This window comes from Phyllostomus hastatus, unplaced genomic scaffold (assembly GCF_019186645.2).
Source record: "Phyllostomus hastatus isolate PE091 unplaced genomic scaffold, TTU_PhHast_1.1 phas_contig_17, whole genome shotgun sequence".
Classification (NCBI taxonomy): Eukaryota; Metazoa; Chordata; class Mammalia; order Chiroptera; family Phyllostomidae; genus Phyllostomus; species Phyllostomus hastatus.
In genome coordinates, this window is record NW_025333664.1 from 11,935,103 (window position 1) to 11,955,189 (window position 20,087).

The following is a 20,087-nucleotide window of genomic DNA, read 5'->3' on the forward strand; positions in this document are numbered from 1 at the left end:
GCAATGACAACTAAGGCACAGCCCAGCCCTCTCCCCAACAGGTGACCGGCCTGGAGAGACCCTTCACATGGCATGGGAGTCCCTGGTCCATGGCCCCTTGCCCTCTCCAAAGGACAGGTCCCAGTGAGATGCTTTAGGACGGGAACCCAGCACAAAGGGTCTGAAAGTACCAATCGAGCACTCAGGGTCTTCATCCAAGTTCGATCGGAGCCCCCACACCACAGGCATGTGCAATGATGACAGTGCAGGGTTTATGCGACCTCAGATTCGCACACTTGTCCAGGGTGTCACAGCTGACGACGCCGTCATCGCCATTCTCCTATTCGTTAAGTTCGCCAGAGTCGGAATCCTAAGCCCCATTCCCCAGGTGGGAAAACGGAGGCCGGGGGAGATGTGGTTTGTCTAACGTCCCAGAGAAAGCGGACAAGAATCAAAGCTGGAGTAGAGTGTTTAAGGGACAGCTGTGTGCCACCCCTGTACTAACTAAGGCCAGGGACGGGACCACACGGCGCCAGGGACCCACAGGGCTCCGCCGAGTGAGACCCTTATTTCGGGAACCGCCAGAATCCATGGCCGGGCAGGGAGACCTTTGCCAGAACTCATTTACCATCGGGCCCGGTCTCCACCGCCCGGGGCTCTCCCAGGAGCCTCTCTGGTCTCGCTGAACCTGTGCGTTCCCCGGGGAACTTGTCTGGGAGCATCAGGCTGCGTCCCTTCCTGGGATAACTCCTCTCCTGGGAAACCAGGCCCGTAAGCTCAAACATTTCCCAAGGACAGCTCCAAAATAAATTATTTCAGACTTACCAGAGGCTGCTTAATCAATTCCACTCTTCTAGTTTCTTTGGGTATTTTAGAAGCTGATTTATACATACAATATCTCTCTCAAAATGAGACAATCAACACAGGATAAAATTATTGAGTTATGAAAATAGGGGTCAGATGGAGGTGCAGCGCTTTAAATTAAACCAGCAAAATATATCTTTCATACTAAATTGACTCTTTTTGTCTTGGAAATGAATGTTTAATCAGTTAAGACACCGAAGTTGAGGGAGAAGCCTTAAGCATATTTAATTTTGTAAAGCGGCCCGATTCCACTACCGTATGGCATTCCTGCCAGCGGCCGCACCTTTAAAACCGAAGGGCCCACTCCCACGCGTGTCGGGCAGCCACGAGGGCCAGGGCAGGGGGCCAGGAGGGATCACCGGCCTCTGGGATCAGAGCCCCAGGGGCTTGGCATTGCTGCATTAACGAGATGGCTGTCAAACACCCTGGCCTCGCTCTCCTCTCCAGGGACAATATTCTAACGCGTCTCAGTCTGTGCAGACCGCGCCTGTGGTACCCCGGCCAGCAGGGCGTCCTCTCTGCCACCTCTGGCCCTGCTGCTCTGGCCCTTAGGCACCTGGTAAAACTGAGAGGTGCACGGTAGGGGACGGAGCGGGACTTGAATTTTTTGTTTGTTTGTTTGTTTTACTTAATAGCTGTGTGATGTTCATTCATTCATAAGGCACTTCTAGAACCTACTATATGTCAGGCCATCATTTCCTAAAGGCGCCTCTTCTGGGTGCACACAGGACCATACACTGAGCTTATCAGATTGTTTACTGCATTTTCAGAAGCGGAGTTTTCACCTGTCTCTCCGCCCGCATGCACGAGGGGTTCTTTAAGGGCATCCCGTAGATCCAGGGCTCAGAGCAACACCCAGTCTCTAGTAGGTGCTCAGTAAAGCCCGCTGCACAGCTGATCACAGGTAGGTTGAAAAATGGCTCCACAAAGACACCAGGTCCTGATCCCTGGAACTGTGAATGTTGCTGTACTGAGGGGGAATGTTGCTTTGTGGGTGGGATGGAGTTAAGGCTCTTGAGATAAGGAGATTATCCCGAATTGTTCTTAATGCCATCACACGCATTCTTATAAGAAAAAAGCATCCGTATAAGAAAGGCAGAGGGAGCCCTGGTTGGGTGGCTCAGTTGATTGGAGTGTCATCTCATACACCAGAATGTTGTGGGTTCAATTCCCAGTCAGGGCACATACCTAGATTGCAGGCTTGATCCCCAGATGGGAAGGAAAGATACCGAAGGAAACTGATTGATGTTTCTCTCTCACACTAATATTTCTCTCTCTCTCTCTCTCTCTCTGTCTCTCTCTCTCTCTCTCTCTCTCTCTAATATCAATAAAACATATCCTCAGGTGAGGATAAAAAACATATCCTCAGGTGAGGATAAAAAGCAAAAAGACGGAGGGAGATTTCACTGATGGAAGAGAAGGTGACAGCAGTGTGAAGACAGGTTAGAATAATGCAGCCAGAAGCTTCTGGAAGCTAGAAGCAGCAAGGGACAGACTGGCCGCAGAGCCTCTGAAAGCAGCTCACGCCTCCTGACACGTTGACCTGGGCCCAACAATGCCGATCTCAACCTCCAGCCTCCAGGACTGCGAGTCCGCTGCTGGCTGTTTCCAGCCATCACGTGAGTGGCAACCTGTTAGAGCAGCCACAGGAAGGCGAGCACAGTCCCCTACCTGCTCCGGGCCCCGTCTCCTCCTTACAGGAATCCCTGCCTCACTCGGTTTGGGTGGGACCACGTGAGAAAATGTCTGTAAAGCCCTCTGCACGGGGCTTGATTCCCGACAGGCCACGGCACAGATTCCAGCATCACCCACGGGGCACGCACACCCCTACACACACACGTGCACCCTGCAGCTCGGGCGAAATTTATAAACGTGTCTTCACGGTGCCTCGTCTCTCTCCCTTTGCCAGACCGTCCCGATGGGTGGACGTGTTCTTACGTGGCGTCCTAATTGGCCCACCCGCCCTTCCCTGGATGAAGTGTTGCGGCTTATCTTTCATTACATAACAAGGGAATATAAAACTCAATGGGCCCTTGAAAACTCTGCCTAATGGAAGAATTAAAGCAATCTGAATTTGTGAAGCGTCTTTAACATGAGCTCATTTTAAAGAAATCTGGAAAATGACTGCAAAGTGCCTATTTGGACCGAGCCCAGCAAAAGCATTTCCTGGGCGGAGAAATCCGGGGGTCATCCTTGATAAACAGAGAGCATCCTCTGTAATTATCAGAGCTATTATAACCAGGTGGCCCTACAGACGTACCTGAGAGCCTCTGCTGCCTGTCCCTCCAGCTGAATAAATGAGACTGACGGGACGGCGCTGCCATTTGGTCACAGTGGGAATTTGCTTTATTACTAATACTAAGAATTGTTTACTCAGTGCCAGCCATTCGAGAAGACTTTACATACATTATCTCAGATACATTTCACGGCAAACTGGAGGGCGGTGCTGCGATGCCCCCGAGACAAGGGAACTGAAGTTCGAGAGTGGAGCCAAGGCCTAAGGCAGGTCTGTGGGACGCAGACACCCTCACCGCCACTCCCCCCCGGGCTGCCACCGGTCCCCAGCACCCAAGGCCCGTGACACTGTGGCCCGGAACCACAGCCACGCTCACCCCACATTCACAGCCCTGCCCTGGCTCGTGTGAGCACAAACCCTGAACCGGGACGGTCTGGCGTGGGGGAGCTTTTGTTAGGGAACCGGCTGGCAAGCAGCTCAGGTGCAAGCACTCTGACAAAGTGGGGTGAAAGCCATGCAGCTGCGCTATCTTTAGTTCTCCCAGAGAGAGAGGAGGAAGCGCGGGCCCTGCATTATTGATGGGCCCAAAGAAGACTGCTCCTCAGGAACGGAGCATCAGTTTCCATGGAGCTCTTTACCCAGACCCCGAACATTATAGAATGTGGGTCCTGAGTTGGCTCCCTCCCTCCCTCCTTCCTTCTCTCTTTTTATTTCTCACCTAGAGTCAAAAAAAATTGTGATGGAGCTTACAAAAAAAATACATTGAGTATACAGATTTCTTTTCTAAGCAAGGAAATTTGGTAGTAATTAGAGTAAACAATAAATAAATAAAATGCAATCGACATTGTTAGAATACTAACTGTTTGCCTGAAGTCCCAACTGTCTGCTAGGATTGGGCCACAGACTGGGCTGTGGACTCAGTAGCGTCTGCAGAGGTACATGTGACCCACCCGATACCATGGGAGCCTCGTAGGACATCAACGAAGCAGCACCTCCTTCCCTGTCACAGGCGTGTTGGTGACCCCAGCTGACAGAATTGAGGATGGAGTCCTCGTGGACACAGTGACTGGTGCAGCCACACTTCATCACGGTCCTTCCTGGAAAGGCCAAACTACTGCCCGCCAGAGATGCCGGGGAAGATACCCCATCTCTCCCACCTGCTGCGTGGAAATGGAGATGGGATAGGATCCTGATGACACGGCTGGACTTCCTGGATCCAGCCATGCCTGACACCCTTTGTCTACCCTTGGAGATATCCATCTTTTTTTGCTTACGCTAGTTTGAATTTGGTTCCTGTCACTTAGGAATGAACTCAAGAGTTGTGACTAGTATATATTATTAACTATGAAGAAAAAAGCAAAAGCAAATCATAGTTATTCAGGAGAAGTCCTAGAAATCCCTTAAGAAGCTTTTTCTATTACCCAAAAAATGCTCTGCTGGGTTTCTATAGGTCTTGATTGTTCAAATCAGCCATTATACTAAAAAAAAATCATACTTTTTTTTAGCATGGGATTCAGGACCCTTATGATCCAGGCTCCAGGAACTGTTTTACCTCCTCTCTCCCTCCTTGGCTCCAGGGCCGTTTTCTCTAGCCCATTGAAAACAAATAAACCACATTCGGTTCCGGAGCATGACATGCACCCTCCGACCTCCTGCTTTTGCACACGCTGTTCCCCCAGCCCAGAAGGTCCTTCCCTGCCTTGTGTGCCTGCCCAGTTCCCACCTCGCCTACAGACTGTAACTCAGCGATCACCCTCTCCCCTGGCAGCGGAAACAAGAGACAAGAGTTTTTAAATAATATGGTTCTATTTATATGAAATGTTCAGAATAGGCAAATATATAGAGACAGAAAGTCGATTAGTGGTTGCCCAAGGCTAGGGGTTGGGGGAGGAGTGGGTACAGATTTTCCTTTGGGGGTGACAAAAAGATTCTAAAATGGATTGTGTTGATGGTCACGCAACTCTGGGAATATACAAAAAGCTACTGAATTGCACTTTAAATGGGTGAATTGTACGGCATATGAATTAGATCCCAATAAAACTGTTAAAAATAAAAACTCAGACGAGATTAGACTATTAAAAATAACACTAAAGCAAATAACACCGAGATATGCCAGAGTGCCGGAAGCAAGCAGTGTGAAGCGTGAACGTCCCTCCACTCGCACCCCCGTATTCCGCAGACCCCCGTGCACGTAACCAACTGGGCCCAGACCCTGCGGTCGCACAGAGGGTCCCCATCTGGGCGTTAACATTCTGCCTCCCTTCCCTCCCCTTCCCTGCTGGGACCGGCGAGACCCATGGCGGGTGACGGGAACTCACCGTGGGCAGCTGGCCCGACAGCAGGTGGCTGTCCTGGGCCAGCATGTTGGACACCATGATGGCCGGGAGGTCCATGGCCTGGTAGGGGTAGGCGGGGAGCAGTCCGCTGGGCGCGAGGCTGTGGCACAGCGAGTGGTAGCCGGCTTCGTGGTCCCCCAGGTGCAGGAGGGACGGCTCTGGCAGGTTGGGAGGCGTTATCGGGGGGATCTCATAGTCCTCGTTGCTCTCGCTCTGGCTGTTGTAGGTCTAGAACAGCAAGAGGGCATGCTGTCAAGGGGTGGTGTCTCACGACTGCAGGATGTGCCTACAGACGGCACCTACGACACAACATCAACGGTGATAACAGATGCTTGGTGCAGGAGAGAAGGGACCACCCCCCTGCGAGGCAGGCAGTCAGGATGGCCCTGTGACCCGGTCAGACTCCTGCCCCGCCCCCAAACGGGTGCTTCCTCTGACCAGAGGGTCTGCAAACGAACGCCTGCCCTCCCGTAGAGTGGGGTCAGCTCCTGGTCACCTGTTCTCTGTCCTCCCCCACGCCCCAATCTGGCCAGTATGGCCCACCGTGAATCCATCACCCCACACCCACCCATCTTGCCAATGGGAGAACTGCTCAGAGTCAAGAGGAAAGTGGCTCATCCGGGTTGGTAGAAAAGCTGGGGCTAGAGCTCAAGCATCCTGCTCCCTCCCTGGTGGTTTCCGGGGCAGCTGGACGACTGTCCCTTCCGTGCTCCCTGCACCCGGCCCCCCGGCTCCTCTCCTGGTCTTCCTCATCTGGTGAGTGCACAGACATTCCCCCAGCAGCACAGGCTAGGAGCTCCCTGATTGGTTCATCTTCCCCGCCTCGCTGCTCTGACCGGGGTGCTCCACTACGATGTGGAATAGAAACGATGAGCGTCTCCTCTGCTGGAAGTCTCCGCCTCGCACACTCCCATCCTTGCTTATGCCTCAGCAGTGAGTTTGGTTTAAATGTCTTCTCTGATACATTCTAGAGTAGGTCAGATCCCACTATGCCCTCCCAGGTTCTCCTTAAGAGCACTCATTGACCATGCAGCTAACTAACTTCTTGTATAACTATGTGCTTACTGCTTTAACGTGAGTTCTGCCAGGACCGCCCTTGTATGTCCTGTTCCCTGGAACCTGGCACAAAGTAAGAGCCCAAAACCAACTGGTAGAGTGGATGAATGAGCCAGGTCCTAGGGCAGGTGCTGTAAGCGTGCATCTCGGCATCTCACTCAACCTCCGCGACTGCCCTGGAGGCGGGCGGTCCTGCCCCTATTGTTCAGGAGGCAGTACGGTGCTGAAGGGTGAGAGCCGGAGAGCCTGGGTTTGAATTCTGGCTCTTCTGCGTACTAGCTGTGTGACTTTGGGCACGACACTTAACCTCTCTGTGCCTGTTTCTTCATATGTGGAAAGAGGGTAATAACAGTACATAGGACAGAACTGCTGTAAAGAGCAAGTGAATCAATACGTGCAAATGGCTTGGACGCTGGCACACAGCCAGCGCCCTCAGTGTTGGCTGTTACTGCTGCTGCCGTTGTCCCCACCCGGAGTTTCGGGGATGTTCATGAACTTTTCCAAGGACGCGGAGCGAGGGAACAGCAGCTCACGCACTCAATATCCTCACGTGTTTTCCCCAACTCCTCACCACACAGGTCTGTGCGCCACAGTGGGGGGTGTCTGTCTTCAGCTGACCACGGAGATGGGCTGGTTCCTTAGATGGGACCCATCTGCCGGCATCATATAACTCGGAAAGCAGAGTCCCAGGAAGCCACCCCGGCCCCTGCCCACCCTGCAAGAACCCCCTTCTCTCATTCCCCCTCCATGGCCCTGGTACCTGCTTCCCCTAGTATCTCGACCTCCTGCAATTATTTCCGGTTCTTTGCTCACCTCCTGCTGTGTCCCTCCCCCAGCCCCCAGGCTCCACGGGGGCAGGGGTTAAGGCTGTGTTGTCACCGGTGCCTGGCACATGGTAGGTGCTCAGTCAGAAGGCGCTGAATGAGCACGTGGAAGGGGGGAGTGTGCAGGCTTTAGGGTTAGACCTCACCCAGGGGTTTCCACAGCTATACCCCCCACAGATCGCATGTCCCCAAGTGACCTGTTGTCCGTGTCTGCCAACCGCCACCTTCCTCTCTGCCCACCAGCCCCCAGAACAGGTGCTGGCACATGGCACGTGCCCAGGGAACACTAAATGACTGCACAAGTCCATTCCTTCCACTCAAAAACCCAAACCTCAACACACTGGAACCGGCCCAATCAGCCAGAAGCCTTTTGCAAATATAAACATATGGTGTATCAAAATATTAGAATAACACAATTGTGACAATTCATTTAAAGAGGCAATTAGCATACTTAAAAATAACTGCACATGCAAACACGTACATGCCTCCTTCGAATGCAATCAAATCCTAGATGCATGACGCCTGAATGCCAACCCATCCCGCTACTGACTAAGCGCCTACTGTGTGCCAGGCACTAGACCCTGCTTTTCCACACACATTGTCTGCATGAGTTCTGCGAAGATGTGACGATTCTCTCCATTTTCTCAAAGAAGACGAAGCTTAGAGAGTGAAGGCGTCACACGGCTAGTAAGTCTTGGGCGGGATTCAAACCCAGGTCTGGAGACGCTGAATCCAGCACTTTCCCACACTAGGTCAGAGGCCTCTTCAAGACTCCGACCCCTCGCTCCCCCTGAGTAAGAGACGGGGCGCTCACGGGCGCCGACCTTGCTCTCTGGCACCAGTGCCGTCGTGAGAATGTAGAAAGAGACGCCAAGTTGCAGGAGCTCTAGAAGCTAAAACTGGGAGCAAGACCTTACAGGGAAACTTCCGGAAGAGCTGCCTGGTGCTTTGCACCCACTTTCTCACCAACCCACTCCAGTCACATTGTCTCCCCCTCTTCCACCAAAGCTGCTTGGCAAGGTTGCCGGTCTCCTCTGCGTCACTCATCCAACGGTCAGACCTCCATCCTCACCTGACCACCTTGACCTTCTCAGCAGTGCGTGACAGGGTTGGCCACGCCCCTCCTCCTGGGAACAAACTTCTCCACTGGCTTCTGGGACACCAGGCTTGTGGATCCTCCTAAACCGCAGGCCATTTCCCCTCCACGTCCGTTGTGGTTCCCATTCTCCACCCCTACCCCCGCTGCCCCCCATGATTGAGGATGTGTCACAGAGCTCGGACGCCAAACCTGTCCCCCAAACACGCTCGCTCCTTCGTGCCCTTTGTGGCTTTCAGTCCCACCTCTGTGCTGCTGACTCCCCAGCTCATGTCTGCAGCCTGAACCTCTCCACTGAGCTGCAGGCTCAACAGCCCACTGCTCCCTGACTCCGCTGTTAGGATTTTAATGGACACCTCAGACTGAACGTGTCCCACAGAGAACGTGCCCACCTGTGCTCCTCTCTTCCTCAATGAGTGGCAAGTCCAGCCTTCTGGTCGCTCAGGCCAAACTCCTGGCAGCTGTGCCGGACTCCCTTCTTCCTCTCGCACCCTACACCAGTTCTGTCAGGAAATCCTATTGGCTCCATCGTCAGAATAAATACAAGATGTGACCAGTCTGGTCCAAGCCATCATCTTCTTTACCCTGGATGACTGCAGTGGTCTCCTGGCTGGCTTCCCTGCCCGACCCTCACTAAGGTCTATTCTCACACGGGGGCCGAATGAGTCCTGTTAAAATGTAAGATCGTGTCCCTCCTCTGCTTGCTGCCTCCAGTGGTCCCCTTCTCACTCAGAGTAAGAGCGGGGTCTTCAGAATGGCCACAGGGTCCAGTCTCCCCATTCCACCTCCATGCCTTTCACTTCCTTCCCATCACCTCCTCCTGTTCTCCTTGTTCAGGCCGCTCTGGCAAACTAGGCACGCTTCTGCCTCCGAGCCTTTGCATGGGCTGTTCCCTCTCTCTAGAACACACTTCCCTTCAACGCCCACACAGCTCAAACACCCACACAGCTCACGCCTTCGCCCCCTCAGGTCGTAAACGTCTCTTTTCACTGATGTCTGTGCTCACTGCTCAACTTAAAATCGCAAACCATCTGCCATGCTCTATTGTTTCCTTTTAATCAATTGTCATCTTCTAACATCCAATATATTTTATCTGTTTATTGCATTTATTGATTATTACCCTGCTCACACCACTAGAACGTCTGCTCCATAAAGGAGGAGATTGCCAGATGGTCTGTTCACTGCTATTATCTCCAGTTTCTTCCTGGCATGTAACAAGAGCTCAAATAGTATTTGTTGAATGAATGAATGAATGAACGAACAAATGATCTACTTTCCAAATGCCAGAAGAAACAGTGGTAAGATCATGAGTGGACTGGCAGCCCATGAAGATCCCCCCTCCTAGGACAGGGCTTAATTTTGACTCTGACCCAAGGGTAAGGCACAGACTGATTCAGTCCAGCCTCCCTCCCTCCCTCCGTGGGACTGGGGCATGAAAGTCATAGCTGAGTGTCCTTTGTGGGGAATGAGTTGGGGGGAGGAGGCATGGACACAAATGGCAGAGCCCTGAGGGGGCGGTTACCAACAAGCAAGGAGGTGGAGCTCCGTACCAGACATGGGTTATGGGGCTGCTAGCATCACCTTGTCCCTCAGTTCCTCCTTTTGTGCTTCTCTTTCCAAATCAACCAAGGGATGGGAATTCAGAGCAAAGCGCTGTGGCTGGGATAGAAGGGGAATCCAGAAGGAGGCTCTTCCTGCACCCGCCCAGGAAGGGAAGAACGCTGGACCGATTCGGCCTCGGGCTTTCCCTCTGGGTCAAAGGAGGGTGGTGCGCTTTCTCCTGGAAGTCCTACCAGGAAGGGTGTTAACAAAGTATTGGAGGCAATGGCCCCTCCAGTCAGGGGGGTAAACGGGCAGAGGGAGGCCCTCTCCCTGTTCCTTGAGGAGGTAATGGGGAGGAGGAATTCTAAGAACATCCAATGGACCGGAAGCCTGTTGCAGAGATAAGCATATGTTCCATGGGATTATCAGAATAAATTCATACGCTCACCACAAAAAAATAAAATGACAAAGGAATTGAAAAGTCAACCATAGGCAGTAAAAAAATATATATAAACTCTTTTGAATAATCCTTTCTGAAACAAATACACAAAGCTTGAACCTCAAGGATAAAACGTAAACCCAAGGGATTTCTAGAGGTGGTGAGCCGAAAACCCACTACGGTTTATATCCATTCAAAAAAGCTTTTCCTAAGGTGACCGCAGGATTTAATGTGACAATTTTTTAAGGGTTCCTAAAATAGAAGAGGTGTAGGATTATAAATTTAATAATGATCACATACTAAAAATCTAGAGGATTTCTGCTGGAAAGAGTGCCTTTCTGAAAGGAGGAAATTACAGATACTGATCAGGTATTTACATTGCAAGGACAATGTAAGTTTAAATACATTTGTTATAACTTCTTAAAACTTATTAAGGTAAAATTCACATAAAATAAAATTTCCCATTTGAAAATGGTCACTTTGGGGGCATTTAGCACATTCGTAATGTTTTACAATCATGACCTCTCTCTAATTCCAAAACATTTCCTTCTCCCAAAAGGAAGCCCTACACCCATTAAGCAATTTCTCCCTGTTGCCCTGGCTCCCCCAGCCCTGGGATCCACAGATCGGCATCCTGTTTCTGTGAAGTCACCCGCTCTGGATACTTCACCTAGTCTGGGTCTTGTCTGGAACCATACAACATGCGACCTTTTGTGTCCGGCTTCTTGCACCGAGCGCAGTGTCTTCAAGGCTCATCCACGCTGTGGCGTACTCCAGCTCTTCATTCCTTTTCATGGTAAAGTAATATTCCACTGTATGTAGTAGCACATTTTGTTTATCCTTCGTCCACTTATGGGCACCTGAGATCTTCCCGTCTTTGGGCTGTTGTGAATGGTGCTGCTTTGAATGAGTATATACATATATTCGTTTCAGCCCGTTTTCACTTCTTTTGGGTGTATAACTAGGGGTGGACTTGCTGGGTCGTATTGCACTTGTATATTTAACTTTTGGGGGGACCGTCTAAGTTTTTACATTCCCACCAGTGATGCGTGAGGGTTCCAATTGCTCCACATCCTCACCGCTGACACTTAGATTCCACTGTTTTCATTTTAGCCGTCCTAGTGGGTATGAGGTGGCAGCTTGCTGTAGCTTTGATCTGTATTTCCCTAATGATTAACAATGTTGAGTACCTTTTCCTGTGCGTCTTGGCCATCTGCATATCTTCTTTGGAGAAATATATATTTAAGACTTATGGCCATTTTTAAATTGGGTTGTTTGTCTTTTTGTTGTTGTATTATAAGAGTTCTTTGTAATACGTAGAGCTACCAGATCCTTATAAGACACAGAATTTGCAAGTATGTTTCTCCCACCCTTGGGGTTGCCTTTTTACTTTTGATAATGTTCTTTAATGCACCAAAGTCCAGTTCGCTTGTTTTTTTCTTTCATTGTTCATGCTTTTGATGCCATATCGAAGATCCATAACCAAATCCAAGATCAGGAGGAATCACCCCTATGTTTTCTTCTAAGAATTTTATGATTTTAGCCTTGAGAGAGGTCATGGACCCATTTCGAATTCACTTTTGACTGTGGCATGAGGTAGAGGCCAACTTTATCATTTTGCCCGTGGCTGTCCGGTTGTGCCAGCGCTACTGCTGTGATAAAGAGAATGTTCTTTTCCTGTTCGATGGTCTTGGCACCCTGGCTGAAAATCAATTGTCCATAGATGGAGGGACTTATTTCTGGACTGTTAATTTTGTCCCATCGCTTTGTACATCTTTCCTCATGCCCACACTGCACTGTTGGGACTGCTGTGGCTCTGTAGAAGTTCTGAAGTGTGAGCCATCCACCTTTGCTCTTCTTTTCCGAGACTGTTGTGGCTACTCAGGGCCCCTCATACTTTCATGTGAGTCTGAGCACCAGCTATTCTGTTCCTGCCCCCAAAGGCTGGTGGAAATTTGGTCGGAATTGCATTGAATCTGTAGATCACATGGGTAGCATGATCAGCTGACCAACAGTAGGTTTTTCAATCAACAAACATGGGATGCCTTTCCATTTATGTAGGTTTTCTTTAATTCATTTTAGCGATGTTTTGTGGTTTTCAGTGTCCAAGTCTTTTACCTTGTTGGTCACATGTATTCTGACATATTTTATTCTTTTGGATGCTGTTATGTACACGGGATTGTGTTCTTAGTTTCCTTTTGGGATCATTCACTGCTGGTGTGCAGTAACACAACTGATTTCTGTGCATTGATCTTACATCCCAAAACTTGGCTGAATTTTTTTATTAGCTATTTATTAAAATTTTAAGGAAAAGCAGAAATTACACACCATTGGAAGAACAAAAAAAAATAGAACATAATCAAAATAACAAAAATCTGAAAAGAAAAAAAATGGGAATGAGCTTTGAAGCAAAATAATAATAAATGACCTTCATAAAATGAGAGAACTAGTACTAAATACTAGTGACCACAAAACATTAATAATTTTAATTCCCTTGTTACAAGATAAAAATTAATATTTTTATTAAAATAAATGAATCCAGCGTATGACATTTATAATAGTAATGCCTAAAATAAAATGACACAAAAGGCTAAAAATTAGTAAATGTATCAGGCAAATAAAAACCAAAAGTGGAAAATTTAGTAACAAATTAAGTCCATTTCAGGGCATAAAAGCATTAAAGAGACCAAGAGGAGTATTTATTTTGATAAATGATACAATTCACTAAGAAAAACTGACAGACATAATTTTTCTGTAGACTAATAAACCACAGAAATAGAAAATGTAAAAAACTATTAGAATTTAACAAAACCATAAACACAAGACACTAACATATCTCCGCAAAAGTGGGCAAACGAATCAGATAAAAGTGAGTAAGGACAGAAGAGCTGAATAACACAATTTACCTTCTTGATTCATCCCAATATATAAAGAATATACGTTATTTTCAAATGTGCACGGAATATGACTCTGGTCTGGATACACGGATCATCTCAAACGTTTCAAAAGGTTGAGATGATGGGGATCACACTCTAGGATCTAAATGTACTAGCCTAGTTTTTTAACAAAAAACAAAGAAGGCAGAGAATGGAAGGAACAGAAAAAAAAAAAAAAAACAGAGGCAGACATTTCTAAACACTTAGGAGCTCCAAGAGCAATCTTCTAAGTAGCTTTTGGGCTAAAGAGGAAATCACAGCTGAAATTACGGACGATGAAAGCAAGGCCTGGCAGAGCCTGTGAGGGGGGCATAATGGGGAATGTATAGATTTCTACCTAAACATGTTTCTTAGGAGACAAGAGATACAAAATAAATGAGCTTAGCATTCAAGAAGCTCGAAATAGAATAACAAAATAACCCAAAAGTCAGTAGAAGAAAGAGTAATAAAACAGAAAACACATTTTAGATAATATAAGGAAGAGCTGGTTGTTTTTTTTTTTTAAAGTCTAACAAAATAGTAAACCACTACGAAGAGAAAAAAAGTAGGTACTTAAAAGGAATGGAAAATATATTACTTCTTTAAAAGCCATTGACAATTGCTTTGTGACGCAGTACAGGCTGTTTTGCATGAATGTTTATTATTTCCAGCTAAATGCGGTTGTTTCAATCTTCTGAAGGACTTGGTTTCCTTTTTCTGCTTGATCCATTGGCTTCTGGGAGAGGTATGTTAAAAATTTCCTCCACGACTGTGGTTTTATCAAGTTCTTGTATTTCTGTCCGGTTTTTTTTTTTTGGTTTGATTGTTTTTTTTTTTTTCTCCATACACAATATTTCAGGCCTGTGTTGTTAAGTATTTACAAATTAATGATGATCATACCTTTTTGGGGAAAGGTACCTTCTGTGACTCGATGGTTTCCTACTTTATCCCCGGTAATGGCCACGACAACGTTCTCTGGCTGACACTCGGACTACCCGTTCCCATCACCCACCCCCATGCGGCAGGAGGGGAAAGGCAGGAGATTCCCTGAGAAGGGACTAGAGGAAGGACATGAGACTTTTCTCCCCCCCTGGCCCCCCACCTTTTTCTTTTTTTGTAAAGAAGCATTTTTGAGTCCAGGAAAATGATAGCCCTACAAGAAGGCATAACTGTACTGATTTTCAGAGTGCAGCAAGACTCCAGCGCTCATGCGCGCTGAGACGTGAATCGGGAAGATTCTATTCAACATCCCACCTTCAAGCCGAGTGAGAGGGCCCCAGGGGCCCACCTTGTCGGGACTCTGAGCGCAGCGCAAACGGGGAAGTGGCACCTCACTCCCTGGCAAAGCCTGGTGACAAAGAGCTCTCAGGAAAAGCCAACCTATGTCCGCAGAGTTGAGAGGCTTAAGAGGACACTGTCCCTGGAAGGGTTTGGAAGGTGCAATGAAGAGACTGAGAGAATGAGGCGGGGAGGGGGAGAGCACACGCAATCTGCACATACCTGGGTTGTCAAGCGAGGGCATGTGAGTGGCTGGGGGCAGCTGACCTCGAAGGAAGGCGGCCGGCTGAAGGCATCTAAAGGGTCCCATCCAAGACAGCAGCCTGGTGGGTCGGGGGCCTCAGCGGGAAGAGGCGTGGAAACGAGGAGAGGAGCCCTGACCATCTGGAGCCCACAGAGCTCTCCCCCTATTCACACCCACCAGTCCTCATCAGCCCAGGACAGGCCTGGTTTTCTGCCTCCTTTCCTGGGCAATTTTTTTTTCTTGACAAATAATAAATAGAACATTGAATTAACACTTTCTTTTAGTTCTAGATTAGTTGAAAAAAGAGAATATCAATTTTTAAGTATTTGGAATATTTTTTACAAAAAATATTTAAATGCACTCACATTTTGGGGGTGCTTTAGAAAATATAGAGATTATTTTATTGCCCTTTATTTTAAACAATGAGTTTATCTCAGTCTCGAGTCTCTTTACTGTTAATTTGGGAAAGCATTTGTTTCGAGTGAGATTTTTATGGCCTGCCCTAGAACATAGGTACTTTGTTCTTTTTTATTGTCTCTTTTTAAAAAAATTCTCACCCTGGCTGGCGTAGCTCAGTGGATTGAGTGCGGACTGCGAACCAAAGCATCACAGGTTCGATTCCCAGTCAGGGCACATGCCTGGGTTGCAGGCCACGGCTCCCAGCAACTTCACATTGATGTTTCTCTCTCTCTCTCTGTCTCCCTCCCTCCCTCCCTTCCCTCTCTAAAAAGAAATAAATAAAATCTTAAAAAAAAAATCTCACCCAAGGATGTGTTTTTATTTATTTGTTTTTTAGACTTTATCTATTTATTTTTAGAGAGAGGGGAGGGAGGGAGGGACAAAGAGAAGGAGAGAAACATTGATGTGTGAGAGAAACATCAACTGGTTGCCTCTCGCATACCCCCAACTGGGGACCTGGCCCACAACCCAGACATGTGTCCTGTCTGGGAATCGAACCAGTGACCTTTTGGTTCACAGGCCAACAACACTCAATCCACTGAGCCACATCAGCCAGGGCTTGATTTTTTTTTATTGTTATTCCATTACAGCCGTCCCAATTTTCCCCCACTGCAGTTTTGAAGAGTGCTCCCAAATCATGCTGGCTTGGGCAATGAGTGCTATGGGCCCCCACCATCCCACCATTTAAACATGTAAAACCCATGCCCTGCGAGAACATCCCAGTGGAAGAACCCTCCTTCAAGTCAGCGTTCCCTGACTCTGTTTCAAAACAAGGACAACGGTCCCTCATCCAAACCTGAAACCCGGCTCCCTGGAGCAGGGCACTCAGCGCCGCGACTTACCATGGGCACCGTGATTTTACCAATTCAGTGGGGAATGAAATGCAATTTTGTCGGGCTTGTCTGTATCCATAATGACCAAGTCAAATTAATCATCTTGGATAATACCCCTGTGTCACCCGTCCCAGAGATGTTTAATAGAATCTTCCTGATTCACGTCTCACCGCGCATCAGCGCTGGAGTCTTACTGCACTCTGAAAATCAGTACAATTATGCCTGCTTCTAGGGCTATCATTTTCCTGGACTCAAAAGTGCTTCTTTACAAAAAAAAAAAAAAAAAAAGAAAGTCCATAACCTACATAAATGAAACAGGAGTGAAAAAGCCATACTGTTAAAAATTACATATGGATGCTGGAGGAGGTGGGGGTGGGGATGTAATACCTTGGGAAGCCTTTATTTATAGGTGGAAGCTCCCAGCTGTGATAGGAGGGATGGAGGAGGGTGGGTTCCACCATCCCGGTGCTGGAGGACCCTGATGGGCTTGGATCAGAGCAGAAAGAGGCACCCTAATGGGGCGAGGCCGGACAATCCCATTTGACATGAGTTTTATTTACTAAAACTGTATCTGGGACAAACATGATAATCCCCGTGTATTCTCGCTCAGAAAATAAACGGAGTCACTTTAAGGTTCAGGCAGATTTCAGGATGATAAACGTGGAGGGGGGAGGCCTAGAAAAACAAGCGATGGGTGGTGGGTTTCCTTCTTTAGGAGGAAGCAATTCCCGCAGAACTGACGGAACAAGGTCGGGGTAACTTGGGGCCACAGCATTGGAGGGAGGGGGTGGCCTGAGCACCAGGCAGGGCCCTGTTTTACAGGCAACGAAGCTCACTCTTCCAACTGCCACTCCGACACTTTCCCTTGGATGCCCTAGAGAGGTCAGCAAACTTTTTCTGCAAAGGTCCAAATAATAAATCTTTTTGGCTCTGTGGGCTATACAGTGTCTGTCACAACTATTCAACTCTGCCTTGTAGCATGAAAGTAGCCATAGACAGTATTTAAACTAGCAAGTGTCGCTGTGTTCCAATAAAGCTTTATTTACAAACAACAAGTAGAGGGCCAGATTTGGCCTATGGGCTATAGTTTGCTGATCCCTGCCCTAAGGATGGTTTTCCTTCCCCGTAGAACTTTCGTCATCTAACATGTCATATACTTGCTTTTAAAAGTTCACTTATTGCCTGTTTCTTTCACTAGAATATATTCATTATTCGGTCACTGATTATCCCAAGGGCCAAAGACAGTGTCTTGTACAGAATGGGCCCTCAATAAACATTTGCTAAATGAAACAATACACGAATGAATAAGAATACAGGTTTTGTCTCCAGCCTCTAGAGCACTGCCCAGCACACAGTGGGTGCTCAGCAAGAATTTTTGAATGAATGAACACACAGGTGAATTTACTGATGCCTGCTGTGGCCCAGGGCCAGGGGGCTTTGCGTGCCACCTTCCCTGGAAGCTCTAAGAAGTCAGTGAAAGTATGGAGTGGGTTTCCCCTCCGAGAGGCTGCTCAGTGTGGACAAATTCTAACTGGACCCCTGAGGGTCTCCGGTTCCCTGTCCTCCTCATAGAAATCATCGCCCACGAAAGCTGGCATCCCAGCCCTGCCCCAGCAGGCTGTGTGATGTTGGGAAAGTCACTGCCACTCTCTGGGCCTCAGTTACACCACCTGGGAAAAGAGGGAGTTGGACCAAGGGATTTGTAATTCATCACCAGTGGCCCGTGCCACTGTTTTTCAGGTAAACAGCCAGACACGAGGCAGCAGTGATTTTAGAAGTATTTTAAAGTGATGAGTAGGCTCTCCAGTTGTTTCCATGTTAAAATAGCTTCTGGGACAAAAATTATGCCTATTTGCAGCTTTTTTTTTTCTCTTTTGCATTTCCACCTTTTGAAAATGATAAAAGTAGCATCGCCTAAAAATATGCCAAGCCAGCTGCCTGGGGACGAAGGCGCTCAAGTTCTCGGAGACCAGCTTTTGTGAGGGTGTGGAGGTCCTGGGATCCCGGGCTGGGCAGGGAAACCCCCCAGGTGGCACTGCTCCAGGCTCACTGCCCGGCTGGGTTTGGACCCTTCCAAGGCTTGCTGCCTTCAGAGCGGGGCTCTGGCGTCTGTCTGGCAACCCAGGCCTCCCGGGCCAGATCCTGTGACATTGGCCTGGCACAAGGCACAGGAAGCCCACTGCAGCCCCCAGACACTGCCTGCTCTGGTGTCGCCATGCCCCTGGGTGACACCCACTCGTCCTCAGGACTGCCGCCCCACCACACTGCCTTCCCAGCTGGCAGCACCAGGGGCTGGGCCAGGACTCTGAGCCTGCTCTGAGCAGGTGGGAGCAAGGCCTCCTCCTACAGCCCAGACCCCACAACCCAATCAACACGGCCCTGGAAGTTCCATCAGGACATGGCACCCCAACACCAAGAGTCCCTAAGGTTTACTGATCCCCTCCAAGAGCCAGACTTGTGCTGCCCTGCTTCTGCACAGCTTTGTTCCAACAATGATAACAACATTGAGGATTTAAATAGCACTTTCCATGTGCTAGGGACACCCCTGCCTTGTGTATGTTTCAACACAGATTCGTCAGTCTTTACAGCCACTCTATGAGGCAGGTGCTATTGTGAAATCCGTTTCATGGAGGAGAACACGGAGGCACTAAGACGTGAAACTTGCTGACAGTCGCACAGCGAGGAAGCGACAGAGCCGGGATTCCCACTCCAAGTCTAGCTCCGGGGACGTGCCTCCTGCCAGCGGCCCCCACAGGCACTTGGAAGCAAATCCTCCGTCTGTTGGGCTGCAGATAAGACCACGGCCCCAACGAATACACTGACCGAAGCCTCGAGAGAGAGCTTGAGCCGGAAGCTCCCAGCTAAGCCACGCCTGGATTTCGGACCCACAGGGACTACAGGATAATTAATACTTGTAGTTTTAAAATTAAGAGTCTACTCATGAACTGGCACCCCTGGTGTGATGACGATGTGACCTGCCTGTCTAGGACCGGGAGGCACTGGGCCTCTGGTGTGCATCGCTGAGTTTCTGCATTCTTCTATCCTCCCTCGCAGCGCCGGGTGGCCTCCTCTCCTGTTCTCTGGCTGCACCCTGCAGTGGTCCTCTGGCTGGCAGCTGCCTGCACCCCGCCCACCTTCTCAGCCCCTTGAGCATGGAGCCCGGCTCCTCTCAGTGCTTAGGGGAAGCCACGCTGCCGTCTGCAATGGGCACACAGACCACCTGGGGTCCGTGTTACACTGCACGTTCTGACTTAGGAGGTGAGGTGGGGGCCCAGAGGCTGCGTGTGCAACCCGCTCCAGGCGATGCTGCTGGCCCAGGGGTCATGCTGTGGCTAGCCAGTCCTCCGGCCTCAAAAGCAGACTTTGACCCAGACAGACCAGGATTCAGATTCCAGTTCTGCCCCATCCCAGATAGGAATCCTTGACCTCTGAGAGGCGGAAAGACTTACCCAAAGTCACATAATAAAGTATTAGTCACCTGGAGCCGCAAACAGAACCCTGTGTTCTGGCTTTCAGTCCAGAGTCTTGAAATTGCAGCTAAATCCACCTCCTGAGTTCTGGGCCTGAACCCACCTGTTGGGGTGAGTGCACGTGTATATCCCTGGATGTGTCTGTACTCGTGAACGGAGGTGTCTGCAGAGAGTGCACACTCGCCTGTACAAACGTGTGTGTGAATGTGTGTCAGTGCCAGCGTGTGTGCCAGCAGATTTGTGCGAGCGGTTCGTTCATTCATTCGCTCCCTCCCTCCCGCACCAGGTGGGAACTCAGCTCCTACTACGTGCCAGGTCTCTGCTCCCGTGAAACCAACAGTCTAGGGGGAGAAGCTTTTAGAAACATAAACACAAAAGTCTCACGTGTGCGTGTGTGTGTGTATGTGTGTAGCTCACAACGGCCCTGACACGCCGGCGCTATCATCATCTCCATTTCCCTGGGGGAACCGAGGTTGCGCAGTCACAGAATGACACTCACACGGGAATGGATGCACA

At 49.1% G+C, this 20,087-nt stretch overlaps 1 protein-coding gene across 4 annotated transcripts in view; it reads right to left on the minus strand.

Annotated features, from left to right (window-relative positions):
• Positions 1 to 20,087, minus strand: part of TOX2 (TOX high mobility group box family member 2) — a 107,431-nt gene that overhangs the window by 27,173 nt on the left and 60,171 nt on the right. For all 4 annotated transcript variants that reach the window (XM_045832991.1, XM_045832989.1, XM_045832990.1 and 1 more), the window contains one exon: positions 5,398 to 5,643. In XM_045832991.1, coding sequence (XP_045688947.1) covers positions 5,398 to 5,643 — 246 coding nt within the window. The remainder of the gene's footprint in view (positions 1 to 5,397; positions 5,644 to 20,087) is intronic.